At 29.6% G+C, this 26,824-nt stretch overlaps 1 protein-coding gene across 3 annotated transcripts in view; it reads left to right on the forward strand.

Annotated features, from left to right (window-relative positions):
• Positions 1-24,921, forward strand: part of LOC139523211 (leucine-rich repeat and coiled-coil domain-containing protein 1-like) — a 104,420-nt gene extending 79,499 nt beyond the window's left edge. For all 3 annotated transcript variants that reach the window (XM_071317039.1, XM_071317038.1, XM_071317040.1), the window contains exons 16-27: positions 9,605-9,689; positions 13,029-13,142; positions 15,557-15,628; positions 17,986-18,060; positions 19,236-19,335; positions 19,713-19,801; positions 20,290-20,364; positions 20,660-20,773; positions 21,153-21,247; positions 21,675-21,812; positions 22,878-23,013; positions 23,395-24,921. In XM_071317039.1, coding sequence (XP_071173140.1) covers positions 9,605-9,689; positions 13,029-13,142; positions 15,557-15,628; positions 17,986-18,060; positions 19,236-19,335; positions 19,713-19,801; positions 20,290-20,364; positions 20,660-20,773; positions 21,153-21,247; positions 21,675-21,812; positions 22,878-23,013; positions 23,395-23,520 — 1,219 coding nt within the window. In that variant the 3' untranslated portion in view covers positions 23,521-24,921. The remainder of the gene's footprint in view (positions 1-9,604; positions 9,690-13,028; positions 13,143-15,556; positions 15,629-17,985; positions 18,061-19,235; positions 19,336-19,712; positions 19,802-20,289; positions 20,365-20,659; positions 20,774-21,152; positions 21,248-21,674; positions 21,813-22,877; positions 23,014-23,394) is intronic.
• Positions 24,922-26,824: the final 1,903 nt, after the last annotated feature.

Below are 26,824 nucleotides of genomic sequence, written 5' to 3' on the forward strand. Positions count from 1 at the left end.
TTATGACCATAAAAGGAAGGTTGGTATTGATTTTGGGAGTTTTGGTCCCAACAGAATAAGGGGCCCAAAGGGTCCAAAATTAAACTTTGTTTGATTTCATCAAAATTGAATAATTGGGGTTCTTTGATATGCCGAATCTAACTGTCATGACTGTGTATGTAGATTCTTAACTTTTGGTCCAGTTTTCAAATTGGTCTACATTAAGGTCCAAAGGGTCCAAAATTAAACTTAGTTTGATTTTGACAAAAAATGAATCAGTTAGGTTCTTTGATATTCTGAATCTAAAAATGTACTTAGATTCTTGATTATTGGCCCAGTTTTCAAGTTGGTCCAAATCGGGGTCCAAAATTAAACTTTGTTTGATTTCATCAAAAATTGAATAAATGGGGTTCTTTGATATACCAAATCTAACTGTGTATGTAGATTCTTCATTTTTGGTCCTGTTTTCAAATTGGTCTACACTAAAGTCCAAAGGGTCCAAAATTAAACTTAGTCTGATTTTAACAAAAATTGAAATCTTGGGGTTCTTTGATATGCTGAATCCAAAAATGTACTTAGATTTTTTATTATGGGCCCAGTTTTCAAGTTGGTCCAAATCAGGATCTAAAATTATTATATTAAGTATTGTGCAATAGCAAGTCTTTTCAATTGCACAGTATTGCGCAATGGCAAGAAATATCTAATTGCACAATATTGTGAAATAGCAAATTTTTTTTTAATTAGAGTTATCTTTCTTTGTCCAGAATAGTAAGCAAGAAATATCTAATTGCAAAATATTGTGCATTAGCAAGATTTTTTTTTTAATTGGAGTTATCTTTCTTTGTCCAGAATCAACTTAAATCTTTGTTATATACAATATACAATGTATATTCACTTTTTACTACCAACTGATAAATTAAAATAATCTTTACCATTCAGTGATAACAAGCAGTTTTTTTACATCTTATTTCCTTATCTTATCTAAAATGTTTTTAGATAATGTATGTTGGACATTTGCCAGACATGACTATGATGTCATTTTCTATTTTTATTTGCCAATAACTTTATGTAAATAACTTCATTGGAAATTTGCCAATATAAAATGTTGCTGATGAAGTTTTTTTTATTGTTTTATACAATAAACAATGTATATTCACTTTTACTACCAACCAATCTTTACCATTCAGTGATAACAAGCACTTTATTTTACATTTTAATATTTTATGATGTATTTAAAAGAGTAGTTATTGTTGCAAACTCCATTAGAAATTTGAATTGATATCAGTTTTGGAAAAAGGGAAACGGGGATGTGAAAAAAGGGGGGGGGGTTAAATTTTTCTCATTTCAGATTTCATAAATAAAAAGAAAATTTCTTCAAACATTTTTTTGAGAGGATTAATATTCAACAGCATAGTGAATTGCTAAAAGGCAAAAACAAACTTTTAAGTTCATTACTAGACCACATTCATTCTGTGTCAGAAACCTATGCTGTGTCAACTATTTAATTTTAGATTTAAAAAGTTTGAAGAAGAAATCTTTAATTGTAAAATTTGTAAAATCTTGACATTTGTTTTGTGTAAAAAAAACCCATGTAATGTCAAAAATTTTATCACAATCCAAATTCAGAGCTGTATCACGCTAAAATGTTTTGTCCATACTTGCCCCAACTGTTCAGGGTTCGACCTCTGTGGTCGTATAAAGCTGCGCCCTGCGGAGCACCTGGTTACAATTATCAATATCGTGAAAGCAACCACCAGTTTCTTGCTATTTAACATTGGATTATATCTTACTATTTATGACAAGATCACGTACTTCAAATAGTTTATATATGTTTAGAAATATTGGACATGATAACTTAATGAGTAGATTTAAAAAAAAAAAAAAAATATGATTGTAAACGAGTGTTCAGGGATTTTTTAATAGCTGTGTCAAGGCTTCATTTTTCAAACACATTCCAAATATAGTACATAAATATTGACATTATGTACAAAGAGGAGATTCAATTATGGTATAGTATTCAAATTCAAAGAAATTTACATTTTATAAACAGCAGTATTCTCAAGTTGTGATCTCTTTCACTGAAAGTTCATATAAATGTGTGTTACTGGCATTTATGTGTAAAAGGAAACAGAGAAAAGGCAAGCCAAATGTTCAGTTGATTGATACTGATATAGGTTTAATACCACCAAACACATTATGTCACATCTGGTTTCATGTTTTAAAGATTTTAAAAAATGTGTCCTTGAATTTGACAGAAGTCGGAATTTAACCCAGCATTTCATTGCAGAAAAAACTTTGTGAGTCCTAAAGATGTATTTTGAGTGTTTCAAATTACGAGGTATTTGTAGCTTGGTGTTATGATAAAATGTTTTGAAAACTGGAGGTGACCTGTTTACTAAAGCTCCTAATTAAACAGAGAAAAAAAGGATGCAAAGAGTTTTGGTTTACTTCCAGTGATGGTTATTTTCTTTTATGCTATGCAATGGCTTGTGAAATTTTTACTGTAGTACTGAACAGGATATTTTTATGCCCCATTTATAATGCCTCATTTATGTACATTATGTTTTCTGGTCTGTGCCTCCGTCTGTTTGTTCGTCCCTTCGTCCATCTGTCCCGTTTCAGGTTAAAGTTTTGGTTAAAGTTTTTGGTCGAGGTAGTTTTTGATGAATTTGAAGTCTGATCAACTTGAAACTTAGTAAACATGTTCCCTATGATATGATCTTTCTAATTTTAATGCCAAATTAGAGATTTTATCCCACTTTCATGGTTCACTGAACATAGAAAATGATAGTGCGGATGGGGCATCCGTGTGCTTGGGACACATTCTTGTTATTCATGCAACATGCAACATTAATTGAAACAAAGATAAATTCTGCTTTTTTTTTAAAATACCAAATATATATATATATTTAACAAGGACTAATGCGAGTAGTCTGAACTCATGTGAAAGTAAAAAACAAGTAATTTAATTTGTTTTGAAAACTTTTTTTAGATATGGCAGTTTTATTAGGGACATCTATAAACAAAAAATATCCTATGGATATGTTTAAATTGATAACAATGTAAAGAATTGTTTATTGAATAAAAACAGAATGTTTCATAAAATCTTATAGAATATGTAATTTGTTTTGTTTTTGTCATGCCCGAATTTTCTGCTGTAGATCTTAATAAAGGATATAGTCAGTTTGTTTTTTTAGAACATCCCTAGTGGCACTATCGTCAGTAACCATTTCTGTCAATTATATACAATTTGTCAGGAAATAAGACGGACTTAAAATTTTCTGTCATTATATAGAATCGATTTGTCAAAGTTCTCACCATGATATTGTGAAGAAGCTCATTGATGAATAAACCGATACTGTAAACAGAGTTGTCAAAATAGGTTTAATTGGATGGGTAAATGTCTTTCAGAATGACTTAAAGAATTAAATGATGTAAATTCGATGTGTAAATGTCTTTCAAAGTGACTTAAAGCATTATATGCATGTCATAACCTTATAGAGATGGTTTACAAATTACCCCTATAGTTGTTTTTTTCTCTGGACACAATTTGATAGTTTGATGATATCATAGTAATGAATGGAAGGAATACTAGAATTGAGTCTATCATATCATGATATACACTGATAGTTTTTGTAAAATACTGTACAAAACAACAAACTTAACCATATACAACAGCGATATCTTACAAACTTCTTAACAAATAAGTTTGCAAAGTATTAGAAATTATACAATCTTTTATGACATGGTAGGGTAAGACTGTTGTTTATCTACAAATATTACATAGGAAATAGATATTTGCCATTTCTGTCCTGCTTTGAGGAGAAAGGGAGGGATTGTTAAATAGTTTTTGTGATTTTTCAATGCTTCAAACCTTTTTCAGTAAGTGGAAGTATTAGCTTAATACCAATAGTCTTGAAGTAAATAATAGGGTCAAAGACATATCGTGTATACTTATTCAAATATCACTGTTTAAGAGGAAAAATACAATAAACACATAATATCCTAACTAGTTATTCAGATGTCACTCTATTCTAGAGTAAAACATTTTATATTTTTATGGCTCCTCTGAGTCATGGTCTTTTGACTGAATGTGTTACTAAGTATAAAATGTTTAAAGTTTATAATAAGATCAGTTTAAGATGAGTTACTCATGTTAAGTCAATGATATTTGGTATCCAGATGTATTATGCATTTGCGCTTCTCAGATCCATAAGGTTAAAGGCCCCACTACCTCATCATGGTTCATTGACTTTGAAACTTTAATATAGTTTAAAAATTATAGTATGTTTAAAATATTGCCTTTTTAATTTCAGCATTTGCATTATGCATTTACTATCAAAATTACAAAATGGGAGACATATCTCTGTGTCCTCAGTTTGTTCTGTGGTTCTCTCCAGGCACTTCAACTGTCAATCATGATATAGTTCATAAAAGTCATGTTGAAAACAAAACCAATCTATCTCTTGTTAATTTGATAACTTCATACATATACAAAAAGATTTGCAATTATTTTCATCCCAAAAAATAACTGATTTGATTTAATGTTATTTTTCATTCCAATAGTAAAAAGAGAAATACAGTTATTTTTTATTGAAAACAAGTTCTCTAATGAAAATTGATGAAAGAAGTAATTTTATAATAAAAGTACATATAAGACTTATAAAAGTGGAATAATTTATATTTTCATCACTTAATATATTCATTGAATCGTCTTGTGTAACTCTATTTCTTTGTCTAGTGTCGAGTCACAAAAAAAGACAAATGGAATTGTTCCGGGCCTATAGACTGGTGAATCAGAAAGACGATTTAATTTATAGTTAATACGTACTTACAAAATATTGCAAAAGCCGTATACAGCTTTGAAATGTAGTAATTTGTGGTTTTATTGGAAAATTATGTCCAACAACTTATTTTCTCTGCTCCTTGTATTTTTCCTGTGGGAAGATTATTTATGTGTTTTCTACCTATGCAGACGACACTAAGATTTCCAAATGACACATGATATTTATAATTGAATAAAGAAAAATACTGAACTGCATTGTGGGATTAGTGAACACTAAAGGTTTGATTAGATTTATTACGGGAAACAGAATCATCCTTCAACTCCTCCATAAACTGTTGAAAAATGGTGGCATAAGTTTAGGTCAGACTAAAACTAAAACAGCATAAAGCACAAACTGTTTGAAACATGAGGCATAATTTTAGGTTAGATTAAAACAGAAAACAGCATAAAGCACAAACTGTTTGAAACATGTGGCTTAATTTTATGTCAGATTAAAACAAAACAAAAACAGCATAAAGCACAAACTGTTTGAAACATGTGGCATAATTTTAGGTCAGATTAAAACAAAAAACAACATAAAGCACAAACTGTTCAAAACATGTGGCTTAATTTTATGTCAGATTAAAACAAAACAAAAACAGCATAAAGCACAAACTGTTTGAAACATGTGGCTTAAGTTTAGGTCCAATTAAAACAGAAAACAGCATAAAGCACAAACTGTTTGAAACATGTGGCTTTATTTTATGTCAGATTAAAACAAAACAAAATTAGCATAAAGCACAAACTGTTTGAAACATGTGGCTTAATTTTAGGTAAGATTAAAACAAAACAAAATCAGCATAAAGCACAAACTGTTTGAAACATGTGGCTTAAGTTTAGGTCCGATTAAAACAGAAAACAGCATAAAGCACAAACTGTTTGAAACATGTGGCTTAATTTTATGTCAGATTAAAACAAAACAAAAACAGCATAAAGCACAAACTGTTTGAAACATGTGGCTTAATTTTAGGTCAGAATAAAACAAAAAAACAACATAAAGCACAAACTGTTCGAAACATGTGGCATAATTTAAGGTCAGTTTAGAACAAAATAAGCATAATTAAAGCACAAACTGTTTGGAACATGTGGCATAATTTGAGGTCAGATTAGAACAAAAAAAAAGCACAATTAAACAGCATAAAGTACAAACTGTTTGAAACATGTGGCATAATTTTAGTTCAGATTAAAACAGAAAACAGCATAAAGAACAAACTGTTTGAAACATGTGACATAATTTTAGGTCAGATTAAAACAAAAAAAACCAGCATAAAACCTATGATCAGTTTTCATCAGTAAACTTCATTTTAAATATTGAGTACATTTTTTTTAAACTTTTCTCCAGTGAATATGGCTTATCTTATTTAAAACTACAGAACCAAATTTATAGCTCAACAGACAACTAACTAAACCATGTTGTAAAAAAGAAAATAAAAATTCAGAATTAAACCGAAATGTAGGGAGATTTTTATATTGAATGCTGATAATAACAGATTAAAAAGTATGGATTACAATGTTGAATTTTTATTTTTTCAATATTGTTAATTCCTTTCCAATTCAGAAAATCTAAAGAAAAATAGAATCTGAGAAAGTCAAAGATTTCATTTTGATTGTACAAATAAATGTACTTGTATTATCAATAAGGAATCAAATTGCTGGAAACTCAAATTAAAGAACCTGATGTTAACGTTTGACAAATGGATAATCTAGGAAATTACACTTTTAAAAACTAAAACTATATATCATATAAAATTGGTTTTCTGATCATCAAGGATAACTATAGTTATATGGTTTTGGGGTCAAATTATAACCATACAAGAGAAAAACAGCAAGCAGTTAATCAAAGTTAATTTCTTATGAATTATTGAAGTAAAGACTGATAAAGGTAACTGTTACAATTACTTCTTGGTGTTAATGTCCAATTTTAAATTATTTCAGTACTAATACCACAAAAAATATGCGATATCTAATAATCACAATCCAAATTCAGATCTGTATTGTGAAATTGATAGAAACTGTAAGTAAAATCACAGTTACAAAAACTTACACATCACTTGTTGGCGATTTTGGCATAAAGCTAGCAGTTGAACAAAATAAACATCGCTGTCATGAATTTTGAGATTGTTTGGGAATTTGGCTTCCAACATTGGGAAAAATTGGTTATCTTGTGCACTTTGCCATATCAATTCTATCCATTCTGTTGGAGTTATGCGACTTCAATCATTTTAGCTCCTTGGGAGTTATGGAACTTTGACCATATTAGCTCTGTGGGAGTTATTGGACTTTGACCATTTTAAATCTTTTGCACCATATAAATGATATAAATGATAACTTGGTAAAACACATGTACAACTTATAGACTTTTTCCTGTTTTGTTGGAGTTATGGGACTTTGTACCATAATGACACATTGGTAACACATCTTATATACTTTTTGCTGTGTTTTTCATTATGAATTTAGTTGACCTTTTTATAGCACTGTTTGATTTATTTTAATTTCAAGAGAGATGGGACTTTGACCTTGCTTGGTCTATGTGGATGTACAAATTTATTTGGATCTTTCTTAACAGTAATTGGTCACCTTAAAAAGTGGAACATTTTAAAAAAAAAAAGCTGAAAAATAATAAGTCCATCTATTGTACAGACAGCTGTATTCCTCAGTAACAAATTAGTGGCGGGCATTTACTGCACCACGCTTATTCTTCAATCTTTCTTTGTCAGTATAATGTATACATGTTATTGAAATCGTCTTTTATATTTACTACCCCTATTTTTAATCAAGAATAGCTAGAAGAAATATACCATAGGTCTATGTCATATGAGAATTGTATTATAAGAAAAGGTGGTTAATTTATATGTCTTTTATGTGACTTGCAATTATAGTTTTTTTCCAAGTCCTTATTGAATTTGTAGAAATATAAAGGATTGTTATTGACTCCCTCAAGATCATTTATTGTCGTGTTTACTACACGTAAGATATTACTATCTCTCTACATTCCTCCCCAAGGAAAAACTAATGCCCGTTTTATTTTCCCTTTGAGAGAAAAAGTTATTTTAGTATTATAAATAATTGATAAATAGACAACTTCAAAATGCTACAAAATGAAGGGGTGAAAAGTCCAGTTCATTCATTAGAAATTGACAACTGATAAACAGTATTAATGGGGGAAAGTGACATAAACAATAAACACATTAATAAAATAGATGACTCTAAGATGACAATTATTCCCCATTGCTGTGGTCTTGAACTTTGAATGATGTCTTATCAGTCTTAATTGATGATTTTGATGAAGTCATTAGCAGCTAATATTTGAGTAAATATGAAACAGAAGTCATGTCAAGGAAATGACTGAATTTGTAATGTAGTTTATTTTACTAGATAAAATTTCATACAAACATAGGAAACATAATTGGTACAATTTACTCATTGGTGCCTCATACAAAGAACAGAATTATTGGATTACTATAGTATACTTTTTACCTGCTTTGCAAAAGTCTCTATACATAACAAAATCACCAGAAAACAGTATACTGTCCTCCAAAATATCCCCAACTATATGTTTGATTTTAATTCTTGTGGTTGCTCTAATACCACAGAGTAGGTAATCTGTCAAAAGTTGGTAATATGAAAATAGTCTGTTGGTCTGCAGCTGGATAATGTTGAGTTTTAGTGAGAAATAATTTTTAAATCCACAATGTAGCTGACTTCCTGTTCACCAATAGTTTGAATAGTTTTCAATACTCATTTTACAAGGAAAATTTTTGAAGTTTCATAAACTTTAATGAAAGGGAATTTTCAGTTTTGCTCCAGTATAAATTCTGGTTTGAATTGCTTTACAGTGGTGATTTTGGGGCTATTTATAGCCGACTATGCTGTATGGGATTTGCTCATTGTTGAAGGCTGTACGGTGACCTATAGCTGTTAATTCCTGTGTCATTTGGTCTCTTGTGGGAATGTTGTCTTATTGGCAATCATACCACATCTTCTTTTTTATATGTTACCTCAAATAATTGCACTCAGCCACACAGGTCAAGACCCTGTATTGGTGTTTTTTTGTGTATACTGATATGCAAGTTTGATTTACAATGTTGGCCATAACAGCTATATTACTCATCAAAATCATTTGACTGTCAGGTTTATGATTTAACGGAGCTTTGCCTATTGTGTTTGTGATTCAAAAGAATATACATTACTTGAATCATTGACTTCATGAATAGAGCATTGTGACTTTTTGCCTTGTGGCTTCAGACATTGACTGATATGATATGAAAATGTGATGACTAGTAATAGTGGACAAATACTGTAGCAAATACAGGTGTATTGATATCGGTATGCATCTCACAAAGAATACCTATCTATTACTAAGAAAAGGTTAAAGCTTGAGTGACTTTATTGAATACACAGGAAATGTTTTATATTGTTTTTAAGATTTTCAGTGGAGTCTTTAAGAAAACAAGTAAATATTGGAAATGCTTATTACGTGTCCTTTGTGTTTTCAAAAATACTTCCTTTGTTTTGTAGGAATAACTGAACTGTATATAAAGAGTTCCTACTGTCAGTTGGTATTACAAGGTCACAAATGCAGTTTTATTGGCGGCATAGCATGTATTGGAGCCAGTAAAATAGATATTTGTGATAGTTGATTATTACATAAAAATGACATAAGAATTCATCATTATATGACATAACATTTGTATAACATGTTTTAATGATTATTATTAAGTCTTCTGTAAAGTCCAAAGTCCTATATAAGATCAGTGTCACAGTGACAATCTATGATGTTTCTAATTAATCTTGTTACAGGATTGATCAGATTACTAAACAGTACAGTGAGCTGGAGGATGAGTTCCGTATGGCATTACAGATTGAAGCTAGTAGATTTAATGAGGTAATAATATTGTCTGTAGATACATGTATGAGTTCTGTATGGCATTACAGATTGAAAAAGAGTGACGAAAGATACCAAAGGGACAGTCAAACTCAGAAATCTAAAATAAACTGACAACGCCATGGCTAAAAATGAAAAAGACAAACAGACAAACAATAGTACACATGACACAACATAGAAAACTAAAGAATAAACAACACGGACCCCACAAACCCCATGAACCCCAAAGCTAGTCGATTTAATGAGGTAATAATCTTGTCTGTAGCATATTTTTTAATTTATATAATCGGCTTTAATCTTTGGAGTCATCATTCTTACAGATATGGTTAAATCCTTTAGTTTCCAAATGCATAGTAAACAGGCAAAACACTGACAATTGAACAATAAAAAACAATTGAAAACTTTTAAATTCTTATGGTAATTGGCTGTGTTGCAGTCTTTTCTGAATTAAATACTGGTAGGATTGTTTTAATGTGTGTATTTGACTATATGTAACCCTCCATTTTGATTCGACACTAAGGACACTATTGGACTTCAAGAGTTTTGGCCTATTGTTGCAAAAGACATCTAGTACCTTAAAGCTTACTTACTTGGTAGGTTAAATGTCATTTTGCATAGTTGATCTTCTTTTATACCCTGCTTGGTTAAGTTTATGTTAAGTAATGTCTAAGTTGTTTTCTTTGTATGGTGCAAAAAATAAAAAGCAGGAGGATTTTGGTACAGTTCCAGGCTTTGTTTAAACCAAAGACTTAGAAATGACATTTTCTGCTTTTTTGCAAAACATTCAATGAGAATAGAAGTGAAAACAATAAGTGGAATAAAAATAATGAGTACATTTATACCTGCAAACGGTTTGTGAGCTATTCCTCTAGGTTTTGTATAAAACTGAATACGTTCAAGTCATTAATATGTGATGGCCCTGAATATACTTGTAATGCCAGTATATACCAGTATACCTTACCCATCAGTCCAGATATATATAACAAACTTATTTATACAGTTGCTCCACACTTCAAAGAATGCATTGACTGAAACTGTTATACAAACTTGCCTTTGGCTTTCCAAATAGTGTCATGAATTCCTGCAATTGAAAGGGAGTGAATCAATACTGGATAATGAATTTGGAAACCCTTAGGAATATCAGGTTTTGGATGCTGATGTTCTTTTCAATGAAAATGAGTAGCTATATAAAAGATTAAACCTATAAATATATTTGAAATTGTAAACTGGTCTGCACTGGTTTTAAGGTGGTACCAAACACATCGACTGAAATTAATTTGGCTTGTTTAATTTTAATTAAATTTGGAAAAAAATATTTGCTTTGAACCTTTGACAAAAAAATATAAACTTTTCAAAAAATTTAACCACACACTTCATCAGAAAATTGTCATTGGATATAAAGCAGTTTGATAATCACACATTTTGATCATTGGGAAGCTTAATATTTCCTGAACAATAGAATGGTATTAAAATGTTTAGCTGAATTTTACAGAGTTATCTCCCTGTAGTGTTATGTACCACCTTCAATTCAGAAAATTGAAAGAACTTGCTGAACCAATTTGACATTTAAATAAAATTTGCAATTAAAAGTTGTAATGAATATTTGGAAATTGAATTACATGGAAAAAACATATATGAAATTGTGTTCTACATTTTCAATAATCTAGGCAATGTTCAATCACTGAGGGCAATTCATTTTATTTTAAACTCAATTGAAATTAAAAATAAAGGTTACATCGTGCATAATAGAGGTTTTTCCATTAACAAACAATCTGACATTTGAATGAATGAAATTTGTAGTAATCATGGTAATATGATCAAAATGACAGAAAAAAAATCTATTTTAAAAGAATGAAAAATGAAAGAAAATATTCTTCATTTAAAAAAGTTATGAGAATTTGATTGTTGTTTGTTCAAATGTAACATGGATCAATTTAGAGACATGTATGCAAATTTGGTGGCTGCAAAAGTGTAAACAGATAATGTTATGACAGTTTTTATATCTGAATAATCCTTATTTTTAGTACACAGATGTTGTAGGGTTATAAAATTTTGGTCTAGGTTACAGACATTGTCATTGACCTCATTTTCATGGTTCAATGATTAGATAAATTATTATTTAAATAGTAATTTAGTGTGACGTATGTTTGACATTATTTGTTAGATAATTGGCATAAATTGATGAAATATTTAAACATGTATGCTGAATAAGTCTGCTTCAGATGGATAAATCTTCTAAATTGTGTTCGTGATTTTACAGCTATTTATTTGTCATCCATCACTCGTTATTAAAAGGAGGTAAAACCTAACACCCCTATCACTACTTTATTTCTACATGCTAATATTGGAAGAATTATACCACTGAATAAGACAAATAAGATATTTATCTTTGTAATGAGCTTGTTAAGGAGCATTGAAACATGTTGTGATACGCTGGTATAATCAATCCTAATTGGGGTAGTACTGCTCATTTGTCTCAAGATTTAATGAAGATAAGGTGAAGGTAGCATTTTGTTTGAAGTGCAAATCAGCTTCATAAAAAAAATCTGCTTTAGTGAATGAATACTTTAGAAGACTTGATTTCATTAGCAACATATACTGTAAGGTACATTGGGGGTTGTCATTAGTGATTGTGAACATACTTTGATACAGATTTATCTCCAATAATAGGAGGAAGTTAAGGAGATGTCATTGAGAAACCAACCCAACTATAAGAATATGAGAAAAAACACATATATGTACTATGGCTATCAGTAAAAGACAAGCAATTTGTATAATGTCTTTACGATTATTATACATGAAATGTTACATCTATTAAGGGATAACCAGCCTTTGGTCACTCTCTTTTTGTCCCAATATATGAATACCTATGCACTTTGAACCTTGATCAACTTCTGGCCCTGACCTAGCTACAGAACTTTAACTCTTAGGTCCTTTCAATACTTTTGACAATTTGCAACTCTTAGGTCCTTTCAATACTTTTGACAATTTGCAATTTGTCAATTGGTGATAAAGTGAGAGGTACAATCTAAAAGAACTAACTTAATGTTGTTTCGTATTTATATTTGAATGTGAAGTCAGAAATCTCAGTCACTAGTAGAATTTGATTTTTTAGTCTTTGAATTCATTCACAATTTGCTAACATACTAACAAACTTATTTCAGCAATTCTGAAATTTTTCACCCATTGATCAGTTTTAAAAGATAAAATTTACAAAACTTATTGAGAAATTTTATCATTTGGTATTGTGGCAGGCAAAACCTAACCTATTGTATAATCACAAAGTTATATATGTATTATTTGTCCTTTGCTGATTTAATGTTTGGTGTCATTTTACAGCTCAAAGAGGCCTACCAAAGCTGCAGTGAAGAGAATGCAGAAAACAAGCAGGCATTGTTAGCAGCTCATAGAAAGGATGAAAAGTCTTCTCACATGTTAAATGAACTAACAGCAGTAAGTATAGTAGCATATACAATATGTTGGTCTAGAATAAAAAAAAAAAGAATGTCTTGTCTGTGAAAAATGTTGCAGAATGCAAGACATAGGAATGCTAATAGGGTTGTAGTGGCAGATTATGTTGACTTCAAAGATGATTAGTTCCAGATAGAAGAGACATCCATATTTTGTCTATGGTTGTTTTTAGAAAGGTCAAGGACTTCCTTATGAATGATAGGTGTAAAATGTGTTGTATAATGATAATATGAAATTTGTGATTGTCACAAGATATTTTTCGTGCTTTTATGACAAAATTAAGATTAAACAACCGTTTAAACAATGTTTTGAAATAAACTAGCACCATAGCTATTAAACAAATTCTTTTAAAACTTTTTTTTCTTAAAGCAAACCTAAGAATTACTACTGCCCTATAAAGGCAGAGATTTATTTAGTACCCTATTTGTTAATGGACATAGCTATATTGTTATATGGAAGACGTAGTAGAAGATTTAATGATAATGAGTGGGTGTAAAGCAAGGTTAATCTGATACATTGTCTTATATAGATATAATTTGTCAACATCTGGATTACATTGTCTTATATCTTACATAGATATACTTTGTCAATATTAGGATTACATTGTCTTATAAAGACATAAATTATCATTAAAGGATGTGTTGTCATGATAAGATTATACCTACTTTGTTTTATTTTTATTTTATATATACATGAGTTTAAGAAGATTAGGAGATAAAAAAAGATAGACAGAATTTTATTTCTTCCTCTAGTTATACATTTATATATATATATAAAGCATTAATTTTCTTAAAAAGAATTAATTTCATACATGGTAAATTATTCAGTCATGCAAAGTCTTGATAATGTCTCATTTTGTTTTATAGATAATTTTTTATGTACCGGTAATTGATAGTTTGTCACGAGATTTATTTAACATGAACACAAATCCCTGTGAATGTTTTAAAGGAAATTTTTACAAGTTATTATCACCAATTATTGTATCGCAACATAAGCACTCCTGTTAAAACACAACCACATCATATAATAAACAGCTGCGCCACAAGCGCATGATACACCCGTCATCTTGTGAAAAGAAAAATGTTTTTGGAATAATAGTCTGTTGCACAAGAAGTCATGCTAAGTATATCCTGACTCGTTCCTTATTCCTGCTCAATAGGAAGTTTATATAAGAGACAGACAAAAAAAATGCTCACAATGTTTTATATTTTTTTTTTACTAAAATTAGCTCAATAAAAATTCAATAACTCTAAAATAAAATAAAGATTCATCACTGAAAAATATACAGATCTTCAGATTAATAAATGTAACAAGTGTGTGAAGTATTATACATTATTTATAAATAGTTTCTGAGATATGGCACAACATGTGACCCCGCCCATTTTTTTTACAAAAAAAAATTCATGAAACTTTACATAGTTGTTTCTTATGATGGTTAAACAATCTGTATACTTTTTGGTGAAAAAGAAGATTAAAACTTTTTTTTAGTTACAGGACTTTGTAACTTAAAAACAGGTGTGGGTTTTTTTCTCATGTCGCACCGTATCTCAAAAACAATTAATGATTATTGCTTAAAACTTTACACACTTCTTAGTTATATTAATTTTAAGATCTGAATACTTTTTGGTGATGATTCAAAATTCCATTTTTGAGTTATTGGGTATTTTGAAAGAAAAAAAAGGGGGAGGGTTTTTTCACATGTCACACTGTATTTCGAAAACAATTTATGATTATTGCTGAAAATTTTTCACACTTCTTAGGTATATTAATCTTATACATTTTGGTTTTGATTCAAAATTTTATTTTAGATATATTGATTGATTTTTTTTAAAGGAGGGCTTTTCACATGTCGCTGTATCTCAAAAACAATTTATGCCTATTGCTTAATATTTTACACACTTATAAGTTATCTGAAGATCTGTATACTTTTTGGTTTTGATTCAAAATTTTATTTTAGAGATATTGATTAATTTGGTTAATAAATGGGGGGTTTTCACATGTCGCGCCATTTGTCAGAAACTATTTACGATTATTGCATAAAAATTCATACACAAGACGATGAGTGTATCATGGGCTCATGGCGCAACTAATTATTCTTATTATCTTGATAAATATTATAGATAGATAGACAGAAACTGAAAACAGCAGATATTATCAACAGTATAAGATCTATAATGAATTTAATTGTTATTGGTATATTGCTCTTACCGGTAAATGTCTATATTTTTACCTCCGTTTGCAATTTTGTCTCAAGATGTTCACCCCTGATATTGATAAACCAATTCAAACAAAACTTAACATGAATGATGCGTAGTGTGGTTACATTTTAATATGACCACATGACTTAAATAGAGAACCTATTGATTTGTATGAATTATTTGTTGTTTTTTTTTAAGTTTGTAAAAGAACAGAAAGGAAGAATTACAGAATTGTCTAAAAGTAAACAAGAACAAAGTTCAGAATATAAGGTTGGTTTTACTACAACTTACAAAGCTTCAAAAGAACAGGGTATTGTTATGATTTTCATGAGACAAAATCAAACAATAAATTTTAAGATCAAATTGAAGAATGTATAGTTAATTCAGAAATTATTGTCTGCGTTTTATGTTTCCGCAAATTGGCATTACTTTTCCGGGGAAAAAAATGACGTTCCTGGAAAAAAAAGTTTACGTTTCCGCAAATAAATATCTTACTTTTCCCGGAAAAAAGTAACTATTTTGAAGAAAAAAAATCATTACTTTTCCGAAAATAATTAAAGAATACCTGTTGATCGAATGCAAAGTCATAATACAAAATAAATATTTATTAAGTTAAAGGTCATCATAACATGCAAGTAAAATTCATCATTAAAATGTATGAAAACATATGTAAAAAAGTCAGCACTAATCAGATATATCTTGATATGAGTTCATAAATCAGTGCTGGCAGAATATTTGTAGCCAACACGTTCTGTGTACAAAGTCCACAGTTGTACATTCACCTTTTACAAGTTTTGTCAGTCAAGAAGGAAGTCCATCTTCTCCTTTTCATATTTCCGAACGGATACTTTTACAGTTAGAGTTATCATCTTTATGTAAGATGTTGTTTGCAGTTTCAATAACACAACGACAAAGACAAAAATGTTAAGATGGCTAGCGTAAAACTGCTCGTTCAGGAGGTGATGCCCAAATGGTTGATGGATATCTTAAATTGCAATTGCTATCTATATAAAATTCCAATATATAATCGGCAAACTTCATGCATTTATCGTCAGATGGAGCATCGTCTGTTAATTCAACAAAGCATTCTTCATTCATGTCAGTTGGCAAGTAAGCTAAAGTTTAACTAATCCTTACCAGAGTCAACTAGTTATATCTAGTATATTGTAGATATAAGACGCACAACATTTTCTTTATTAAAAAAATAAAATAGATAATTTATCTAATATATATTCAAATATTTATAATTTACCAGGTAAGTTTCTGGAAAAATAATAAATACTTATTGCGGAAATTTATACTTTAAATTTGCGGAAACGTAGTATTGGGAATATGAAAAATTAACGGAAATGTGATACGCCCATTATTGTGATGATTTTATTATTGCGAAAATGTGACAGGGTTATAATCACAATAAATTAAACTTGCATTTTGAACTATTCAAATGAATAAAACAGGAATATGTCAATATTGTAAAACATTTAATCACATTTAAGTCTAAAATGACAAAATTGCAATGATAAATGCACAAAATAATTTCTTAATTTACAGTAATATAAAAGGGTCTAACAATAAACTTTGTTCATCGTCTTTGCAGAGGTAGTAGACCTTTATCTTATACTTTAGAGAATTGTTGTGCTTCCTTACTAATAAGGTTGAAAAGCAAGGTAAATAGAACATAAATAAGCCAATGTCACAAAGAGAGAAAAAATACCACTGCAATCAGATTACCTTGTCCAACCAGGATGAAGTTTTGGCAGTTGTCTATAGTAAAAGGAGATTTTTTTGTTTTCCAACAGAGAAGGTTACGTCAATAATGAAAGTACATTGTATATACAGACTTGTATTCGTTTCAAGGTTGTCAAATATGTGATAAAGTCAGGAAATTTGCCCAGGTTATTTATTTCTCAAGATAAATGAAATGTACAATGTATAAAATTGTCTCAATTCTCTAACTAATATTATATGTGTTGTATTTGAATGGGTGTGTTTTTGAAAATTGCAATATAAAAGTGATTTTAATTTCAAAGTGCAATACACTTTTGTCTGGAATAACCATCATCATTTATATCTGAGACAAAAGTTTAAGAAATAAAATATATGAAAAATTCAAGAGAATATTATTAAAACCTTCTACAGCCTAAATAGAACTGCCTTTGGTCTAAGGTCAACTTTGCTTGAGGGAATTGCAAACTTGGTTATATAAAATTTACATGTGTTTTAACAAAACATTATCAATCAATATGAATGTTTAAAATCATTTCAAAACATAAGCAGGTATAAGAATGGAAAAGAATTAGCCACATGAGTATTTCTGTATTTGACCAATTTATTCAACATGCCACCATTAGATTATCATGACATGTAATTGAGGATGGAATTGAGGAATTAGTCAATGATACAACAACCTGTCAAAAGATCAGAAAACAGCTAAAGGCCACCAATTGGTCTTTAATATATAGAGAAAATCTTGCAGGCAGTCTTCAGCTGGCCAATAAACAAAAATGTGTATTAGCTCAGTGAAATGTTATGCATGCTTCTGGTAATTTTTTTAGTGAATGATCAAAATATTGTACTATTATGTTACTCTAAAGATATAATTTGGGTATATTTTCTTTGATTTTCAGAGCAGACTACATTCGTTAGAGGAATATGAGGATGAGGCAAGAAGGAAACTTGTACAATTAGAACTTCTGAAAAAGGTAAATATGTATACACTTAACATGTACAACTAGATATTCTAAAAAAGGTAAAAATGTATTCACTTAACTTGTACAATTAAAACTTCTAAAAAAGGTAAAAATGAATACACTAAATTTGTACAATTAGAACTTCTGAAAAAGGTAAAAATTTATACTTAACTTGTACAATTAGAACTTCTGAAAAAGGTAAAAATTTATACTTAACTTGTACAATAGGAACTTCTGAAAAAGGTAAAAATTTATACTTAACTTGTACAATTAGAACTTTTGAAAAAGGTAAAAAGGTTTATATATAACTTGTACAATTTGAACTTCTGTAAAAGGTTAAAATTTATACATTCAACTTGTACAATTAGAACTTTGAAAAAGGTAAAAATGTATATGTAACTTGTACAATTAGAACTTTTGAAAAAGGTAAAAAGGTTTACACTAAACTTGTACAATTAGAACTTCTGAAAAAGGTAAAAATGTGTACACTTTATTAACTTTTATTATTAGAACTTATGAAAATATAAGAAAATAAACACTAAACTTGTATAAATAGAACTACTGAAAAAGGTAAAACTGTATACTCTAAACAGGAATAATGATAACTTCTGAAAAAAATTACAAGGTATACACTAAACCAGTACAATTATAACTTCTGAAAAAGGTAAAATGTATACACTAAACTTGTACAATTAGATCTTCTGAAAAAGGTAAAATATATACACTAAACTTGTACAATTAGAAATTCTTAAAAATGTAAAATGTATAAACTAAACTTGTAAAATTAGAAATTCTGAAAAGGGTAAAATGTATACTCAACTTGTACAATTAGAAATTCTGGAAATAAAGGTAAAATGGATACACTCAAGTGACTCAACTTGTAAAATTAGAACTATATACTCTGAACTTGAACAATTAGAACTTAATACTCTAAAATTAGAACTTTTGAAAAAAAGGTAAAACTGTATACTCTGAATTTGTACAATTAGAACTTTTGAAATTGTAAAATGTATACACTAAACTTCATATGCATGCATATTTACTGTGACAATTGCCAAATTTTGTTATCATTTTTTAATACATGATCCTAAGGTTTTAGAGTATTAGTATTGAATTAAAGACATGTAATTGATACAAACAGTGTTAGCTACCTACTAGTAATAATAACTATCAATTTATGATTTTAGGACAAAACTAAATTATTGGCTCAAGTGGAAGCCCAGGATTCTGTTATAAGTGGATTAAAAGCAGAGCGAAAACTATGGGGTCATGAATTAGCACAACAAGGTAGGGTGTTTTGAAGTATGGCTGTTAGTTGTAAGAATTTAAAAAGAAGGAAATTAATAGGCTAATTAACTGTTTAGAATGTAAAAGATTGTGAGAAGCTTCATCATTCCTATACCTAAATGTAGATAACATTATACCATTGGTTGGATTTTTATTGTTTCAGATGTTTGCTTGGAAACTCACATGTACTACCCAGAATATATTAGATTCTGAAAAGGTGAATTTCATATTGAGAAATTGTCTTTCATCATGAAAAACTGATTGTACTCATTGATCTGTCTACTGTTAATATTGAAAACATTCATATAACATTCAAATATTTTATTTATACTTTCATAGACTGTATGACATGTAAAATACATATGTTTGCTTTGCAGGTGCTTCTTTGGCCCAGGACAGAGGTAGACTTGAAGCCAAGATAGAATCTTTCAATTCAGAGATTGTTATACTCAAGAAAAGTTTAAATGTAAGGATGATTAAATTTAAAAGAAAGAAACATAGATTTTAAATGTTTGATGGATAGTCACATTACTGTTTATAAGTAGGACATCATTTTTTTTGCATGACTTCTGTTCTGAAATCCTTGGAATTTATTGATGGAAATTTAGAAAGTTTATTTTGTCAAAACATAATATGGTTTAATTTTCCTGAACGAGTTCAAACATTGTCACAATTAAAGGTTCTTTTATTCGCAGTATGGTAAATTTCCGTTAGAGAAGAGACATAAAAATAAACTCAACTTTGCTTTTATGATTTCAAATGTGGAATGGGAGATAACTGTTTTCTTTTTTTGGAGACAAATCATTGTGGAATTTCTAGTTGAAAGTAAAAGACTGTTGCTTTATCTCTCAGTATTGAGTTTTAAAATCTTATATTAGGGAAAATTAATCAATCCCAAAATAGATTTAGTTCAAAACTTACTACATTTGTACTGACTTTGTATTGTATTTTTAGAAAGAAACTGATGCCCTAAAAATCAAGTCAAAGATGTTAGAAGACCAGACAGAAACTATACGCAAGCTAAAAGAGGTACTACTAACACATATTTACATGCAGTTGTAACTTGCTATCTGTAGCTCAATGAAGTACAATTCATGTATCTAAACACTAAAAAAAGTTTGTGCCTTAGTTGCGTGGTTGAACAATGTGTTTTTTTTGCCAACTTTGCGTCAGTTATTTTACCTATATGCTTGTCACATATTTTCTCACATACCGGTAGAAGCCAACTCAGAAAAATATCAGAACCTTGAAGAAAACTATGCTACATTGATAATGAATCAATTAATGATCTTTTGCATTTAACTAACGGAAGAATTTTATATAGGGATTAGTAGAAAGAGATGAGGAAATAAAGAAAGCAAGAGAAGAGGCTTTGAAAACACAAAGAAGTTTAGAGGAACAGTTGAATGAAGAACGAGCTGGTTCCCAAGATGTACAGGTATATAGTCAATTTACTTAACTGTGCTGGATTATTTCCCTTTAATTGGAAATTTAGAGATATTCCATTTAATACAGTTGATTTTACAACTATAACAATTCAAAACTTTATAGTATTGAAACCTAAAATTATATTAAATTATATAAGATAATTTTGCCAGCTAACTTATTGAATAAAAATGTTTAGCCTTTAGCCAATGATACAATTTGATTGTAGAAGTACAACTTTATATGTCAGAATGTATAATGAAAAGTATCAGAAACAGCTCTTGTGAATACTTCAATATCAACTCATATTGCATACAAACGAACAAAATTTTTTTTTAGAAGCATTAGAATTTACTCTGATGCTATTTTATGCTTGTTTTATATTTGTCCAGGAAAGACTAGATACACTAAGAGAAAGGAAAGATGATTTAAAACATCAAGTAGCTGATCTGGAGTCAGAGTTAGAGGAATCCAAAAAAGCTCATAGGTTTGTTATATGTATATAATTATTGATAAAGAATTTACATGCTTATTTTAGTTTTTATTTTAGTTGGAAAGAATTTAATTATCTCATATTATTTTGTCATTTAAGAATAAGCAACTTGTTAGAATTTTTACAAATCAGTAAATTTTATGATTGTTTTGCATCCTTCAGAAAAAACTAAATAAAAAAGTTGTACATATATTGTATAGAAATATTAAAAGTCAGCTGATAAAAAGAGAATCAGATCTTTACAAACTAACCGACTTTTTGAGTGCTTCCATCATATCACTATGTATCAGTGCTTACTAGAAATGAATTAAAATATTATTACAATTTCAACTTTTAAAAAGTTGAACTAGTTTAACAAGTAAAACAATTTCTTCTCATTTCTTATAAGATGTATTAAGTGTAATGTGATTTTTACCTACAGTAATCTTAACAACAAATGGAAAGAGAAATCCCAGTTGATTGGGCAATTAGAAAAACAGGTCCAGCAAATGAAAGATAACTGGGAAAACAAAGAAAAGAAATTAACACAGGAGAGAAATAAAGCTGTAGAGGCAGCTAGGTATGTGGGGATTTGGAAACATTGCAGATTCTACTCCTTAGTGCAATTACAGGAGGAAACACTAAGATTAATTGTTATTTTCTTGATACAATGATAAATATTTTTTATGCAAACAGGGTATAAAGAGATTAAATATTCAGTAATTTAACTTTAAAAAAAAAAAAAAATTTAATGTCCCTAAAGTACATAGCACTCTCAGTAACCAGACCATTAGGTAAAACGTCAAAGTTCTATACATTCTGCATAGGCTAATGTCCGCTTAGTTTAGCATTAATCAGTCTTGTAGGTAGAAGTCCAGATGACCATTATTTCTATGGACCAGTTACCCTTGGGTTGTGAAAATCAACCAAATGTCTTACTCTTTAAAAATCCTGCTCAAAACATGATACCCATGAAAGAAATGCACTCCTTAAAATCTTTACTCCGTAACTTAATTTGAGGGCCTCAGTGGCCAAGTGGTCTAAGTATTTCTACTACTTTAATCACTAGCCAGCTGTCAACACTGAGGTGGTGAGTTCAAACCCTGCTAGTGTAGGTGCACTCAACTCCAATATTAATTGACTAGGATTGTCAGTTTTGATATCAAAGGTCATGGTTTTCTCTGGACACTCCTGAGTCCTCAACCAATAAAAACTGGCTGCCACAAAACAGCCCAAAGGTGGCATTAAAACATCAACAATCAATCAGAAATAAATTAAACATTTATTGACAAAATCTTTATTGCCATAGTATCATTACATTTTCTTTTCATAAAGGATAAAAAAATATTTCATTGGATCACTAAATTTGCATGTGTTTTACTTTCATTTTACAAAGTGGAGAGGGTAGAGGGTTGAATCTAGATTTTTAATCATGGCAGAAGCTCGCAAGTTATTTTATACTGGGCAATAAATATTATTGCAATCTAATGATACTACATGTAATATCAAGTGTGATAAAGGGGGATGCTTACATGACAAACAAATGTAAAATAAGACATAGTTTCATGCTGCACATGAAATAACTTGTCATGAACATTGCACTAGAATTTTATGTTTATAGATAGTATTAAATTTTCCATTACAGTACAGCAATAGAAAAGTTGCGGTCTGTAGATGATTCGTTCAGGAAACAGTTAGAGGCTAAGGAATCCTCACATCAAGAGGAGATAAACAGGCTGGAACATGAGAAACAAGCTGAGCTGGATCAAGCTTATCAGAAGGTTAGCTTCTTTAGGCAGATATACAAATATTATATATATTTTATTTAATGTTTTATTTTTTATCAAAAATTGAGTTAAGAACAGTGCAAAAGACATTATGAATCTAGAGGAAATTTGTTTGAAAAAAATTCTGGCAAAGTTAAATATTTTACTGCATGATTATTGGTTATTAAAGATGACTTTTGATGGCACAAAATAAGGATTGTTTTATAAGATTATTGACATATTTGAATTGTGACAGTTGTAGAATACTATAAATAATAGATAATGATGTTTACTAATATATAATATGTTAATTTAGTATTGATCACAAACACTAATTGTTGATAATGAAGAAAATTAAAGGATTAATGTACTATTACTGATTTTACTTTAACATAGGTGTATGAAGTGGAGGAGGAGATGAGAGAATTACTTCGGGATCAAGACGCAAGCAAGAAAGCAACAGAAGAAAAAGTCAAACGATTAACTAAAGCTCTTGGTGATTTACAAACAGATCTGATGTAGCAATAACTAATATTGTAAAAAAATATGTTATTTATTTATTTAAACTGAAAATTTTCAGTATATGTTTGAGCCAAATAAGCTTTCAAACAAACATGTTTAAGATGTTTCACTGCTGAAAAGGACAAATTTAATAATGTTATAGATATAATTGTAATCCAACATATACTGTGAATTAGTTATTACTCGTTGGATACCAATTTTTGTGGGTTTTGTGGGTACAGATAAACCATGAATCTAAATGTTCAACAAACTACAATTTTTCTATAGGGTCTGTGTGCAGAGATTGGCAAAACCACCAAATCAAATATTGATGAAAATGCAAGTTTTTCTGAATCCATGAAAATTGATACCCACGAAAATAAATGAATCCACAGTATGTAATGTGGAAGAAAAAAGATAGTTTGAATTTTGGGATTTTTAAATTTCAAAAAGGGTAGATTTTAAGGTAAAAATTGCTTTTGAAAATAAGTATCTCGCTGCCTCTAGATGTGAAGCAATAATTTTTATTCTCACATGCAGTAAAAGTCATTGTAACAAACTTAGGTCTTCTGTTTCTGGAACTGACATCAGCAACATAGTAATCAATGAAGTTTGTTGTCAAACAGATGAGACATAATTAAGTTGTAACAGTTGATGCAGTTATCTACCACACATTATAATTACACTTACAGATATGTTAGGTTTTGATCTCCCACACATAATTATAGACATGTGAGGTTTCGACAGATGTTTGTTACTAACCAGTCTTTTTTTATACATTGTAAATCCGTCCATTTCTTTATTTTCATAATAATTTTAAATGTGATTTTTGTACTTTTCAGTAAAGTACAGAATTTAGGATTGATTTGTTACGGAGGTATAATGCAATTTTTTTTTAACTAGAACTAAAAAGTATTGTATGAGTTAAGTAGTTCGAGGAACTGGAAGAAACATTGTTATATATTTTATAGCCACACCCAAAAAGACTAGTTATTTAAACAAAGTTTGAAATTTTCTTATCGTGATTCATCAGCTTTTAAAGATTTTCATACAACTGCAAATGATTTGAACTTTTGGAAGTAAACTTTGTATTGAAAAGTAAGTTTATTGCAATGTATTTATGAATTTTTCACAGTATAATAATCTGGTTAGGTATTTCTGCTTGTCATTTTTATTAATGATAAATAAATTTTCAACATCATACATGCCTTTAAAGTACAAGTGCATTTTTTCCCATATATGGTTTGATGATGTATAATTTTAATCATTGAAATGACGTACTTATGACTTAACTTAAAGGTTAAAGGTCACACTGAAAGATCCTGATAGATTTATTATAAACAGATTTTGTATAACTATTTGACGTATAAATAATGTAGTTATATAATGATCATGTTGAACAATAAATTAATATAGAAGATATTCGTTTTAAGTGGTTTATATTCATAGTTGTAGGTGTATTCAGTGAATGGTCATGAAAATATTTAAAAATCAATAAAGAAAATTTTATGATTGAATTATTGAAACCCTTGGAATTTGTTCCTTTTTGTGCTTGGATAAGCTATCCTTATGCTATCACTGGATTATCTGAGAAAAAAAAATTTTCCAAATCATATGTGTTTTTGGATAAAAACTACCTCTGAGACTAAGATTACCTCTTTAATTGTCAAATCACCAATTAGATCCCTCAAATTTAGAATGTATGTAAAAGTAGCCCTAGTCTGACACAAAATAGTGTTTTTGTTGTCATTTGTAGAAATGGATTTTTTGGTGAAAGAGAAATATATTTAGAACATTTTGAACCTAAATCTAATTGTCTATGAGTTTGCATTAAAAATTGAGGATTAATGTGCTCCATAATATATTAATTTAAGTTTTTCAGAAAACCAGGGGTTATTTTTAGCAGTACTTGTTTTCCAAAAGGCAGTTCCTTCTTATAAGACTTTAAACATGGGTTGAAAATGGGCATGTAAAAAGGTGATACATGTACAATGCAGGATACATCTGGTTTCTATAAAGTTAATCTTGAAATAACTTCTTAAGAAAGCTGTGAAAATTGCAAAATTTGGTTAGATAGGAATTTTGAATTGGTGGTCAGACACTTTTAGGCTTATACTTTTTGGCACTTTTCAGGATTTTATTTGGATTCAGAAGTACTTTGATTTCTCAGAAGCTATCTCATCAGAAGCTTGTAAATGTCCTATTTAAAAATAAGAAGAAGTGGTTTGATTGCCTATGAGTCACCTCAGTGGCGGGTCCAGAACTTTTGCTAAAAACATGATGTTGTATGCTAGAATTATAATATTCAATTAATTTGCCTTATCAAAAATCATTTATCAACGATGTATTAGTCTGTGATTAGGTCTAGTTTTATGCCACAAACTTTATGGTGAACCACAAGTGGAAGGTCAATGCAAAATTGTCCCAAGCAGACCCCAAAAATGATAAGGACTTTGATGTTTTTCACATGACATGAAATTCGCACACAGATTTTCCATTCTTATTTATGTAAGCAGGTCTTCAATACATTATTTATGAACAAAGGTCTTCAATACATAAATCTGTACAAAGGTCTCCCATACATAGTAGATGTACAAAGATACTCCATAAATTATTATCTGTATAAAGGTCTCCTTTACATGCTTTCTGTGCAAAGGTCTTACAAAAATAATTTCTATACAAAGATCTCCCACATATAATTTTATGTACAAAGGTCCTCCATTCATAAATTCTGTACAAAAGTCTTCCATTCATAAATTCTGTACAAAAGTCTTCCATACATAATTTCTGTACAAAAGTCTTCAAATAAAAGTTCAAAGCATAAGTAATATCATAGGTCTGGCATGATTATTCCTGTACAAAAGTCTTCCTTAGGGAATAAGAACTGTTGCCACAGAAGGAATCTACAAGACCAACTTAAACCAAGGTTTGGCTGAATGATCCTTAGAGTATGGTTGGACATACATAATTGTATTAAGGTCTTCCATACATTCTAGCTGCACAAAAGTCTTCCATACATTCTAGCTGCACAAAAGTCTTCCATACATTCTAGCTGCACAAAAGTCTTCCATACATTCTAGCTGTACAAAAGCCTTCCATACATTCTAGCTGCACAAAAGTCCTCCATACATAATTAAATTGTACAAAGATCTTCCATACATTCTAGCTGCACAAAAGTCTTCCATACATTCTAGCTGCACAAAAGTCTTCCTTACATTCTAGCTGCACAAAAGTCTTCCATACATTCTAGCTGCACAAAAGTCCTCCATACATAATTAAATTGTACAAAGATCTTCCATACATTCTAGCTGCACAAAAGTCTTCC

Source organism: Mytilus edulis, chromosome 5 (assembly GCF_963676685.1).
Source record: "Mytilus edulis chromosome 5, xbMytEdul2.2, whole genome shotgun sequence".
Taxonomy (NCBI): Eukaryota; Metazoa; Mollusca; class Bivalvia; order Mytilida; family Mytilidae; genus Mytilus; species Mytilus edulis.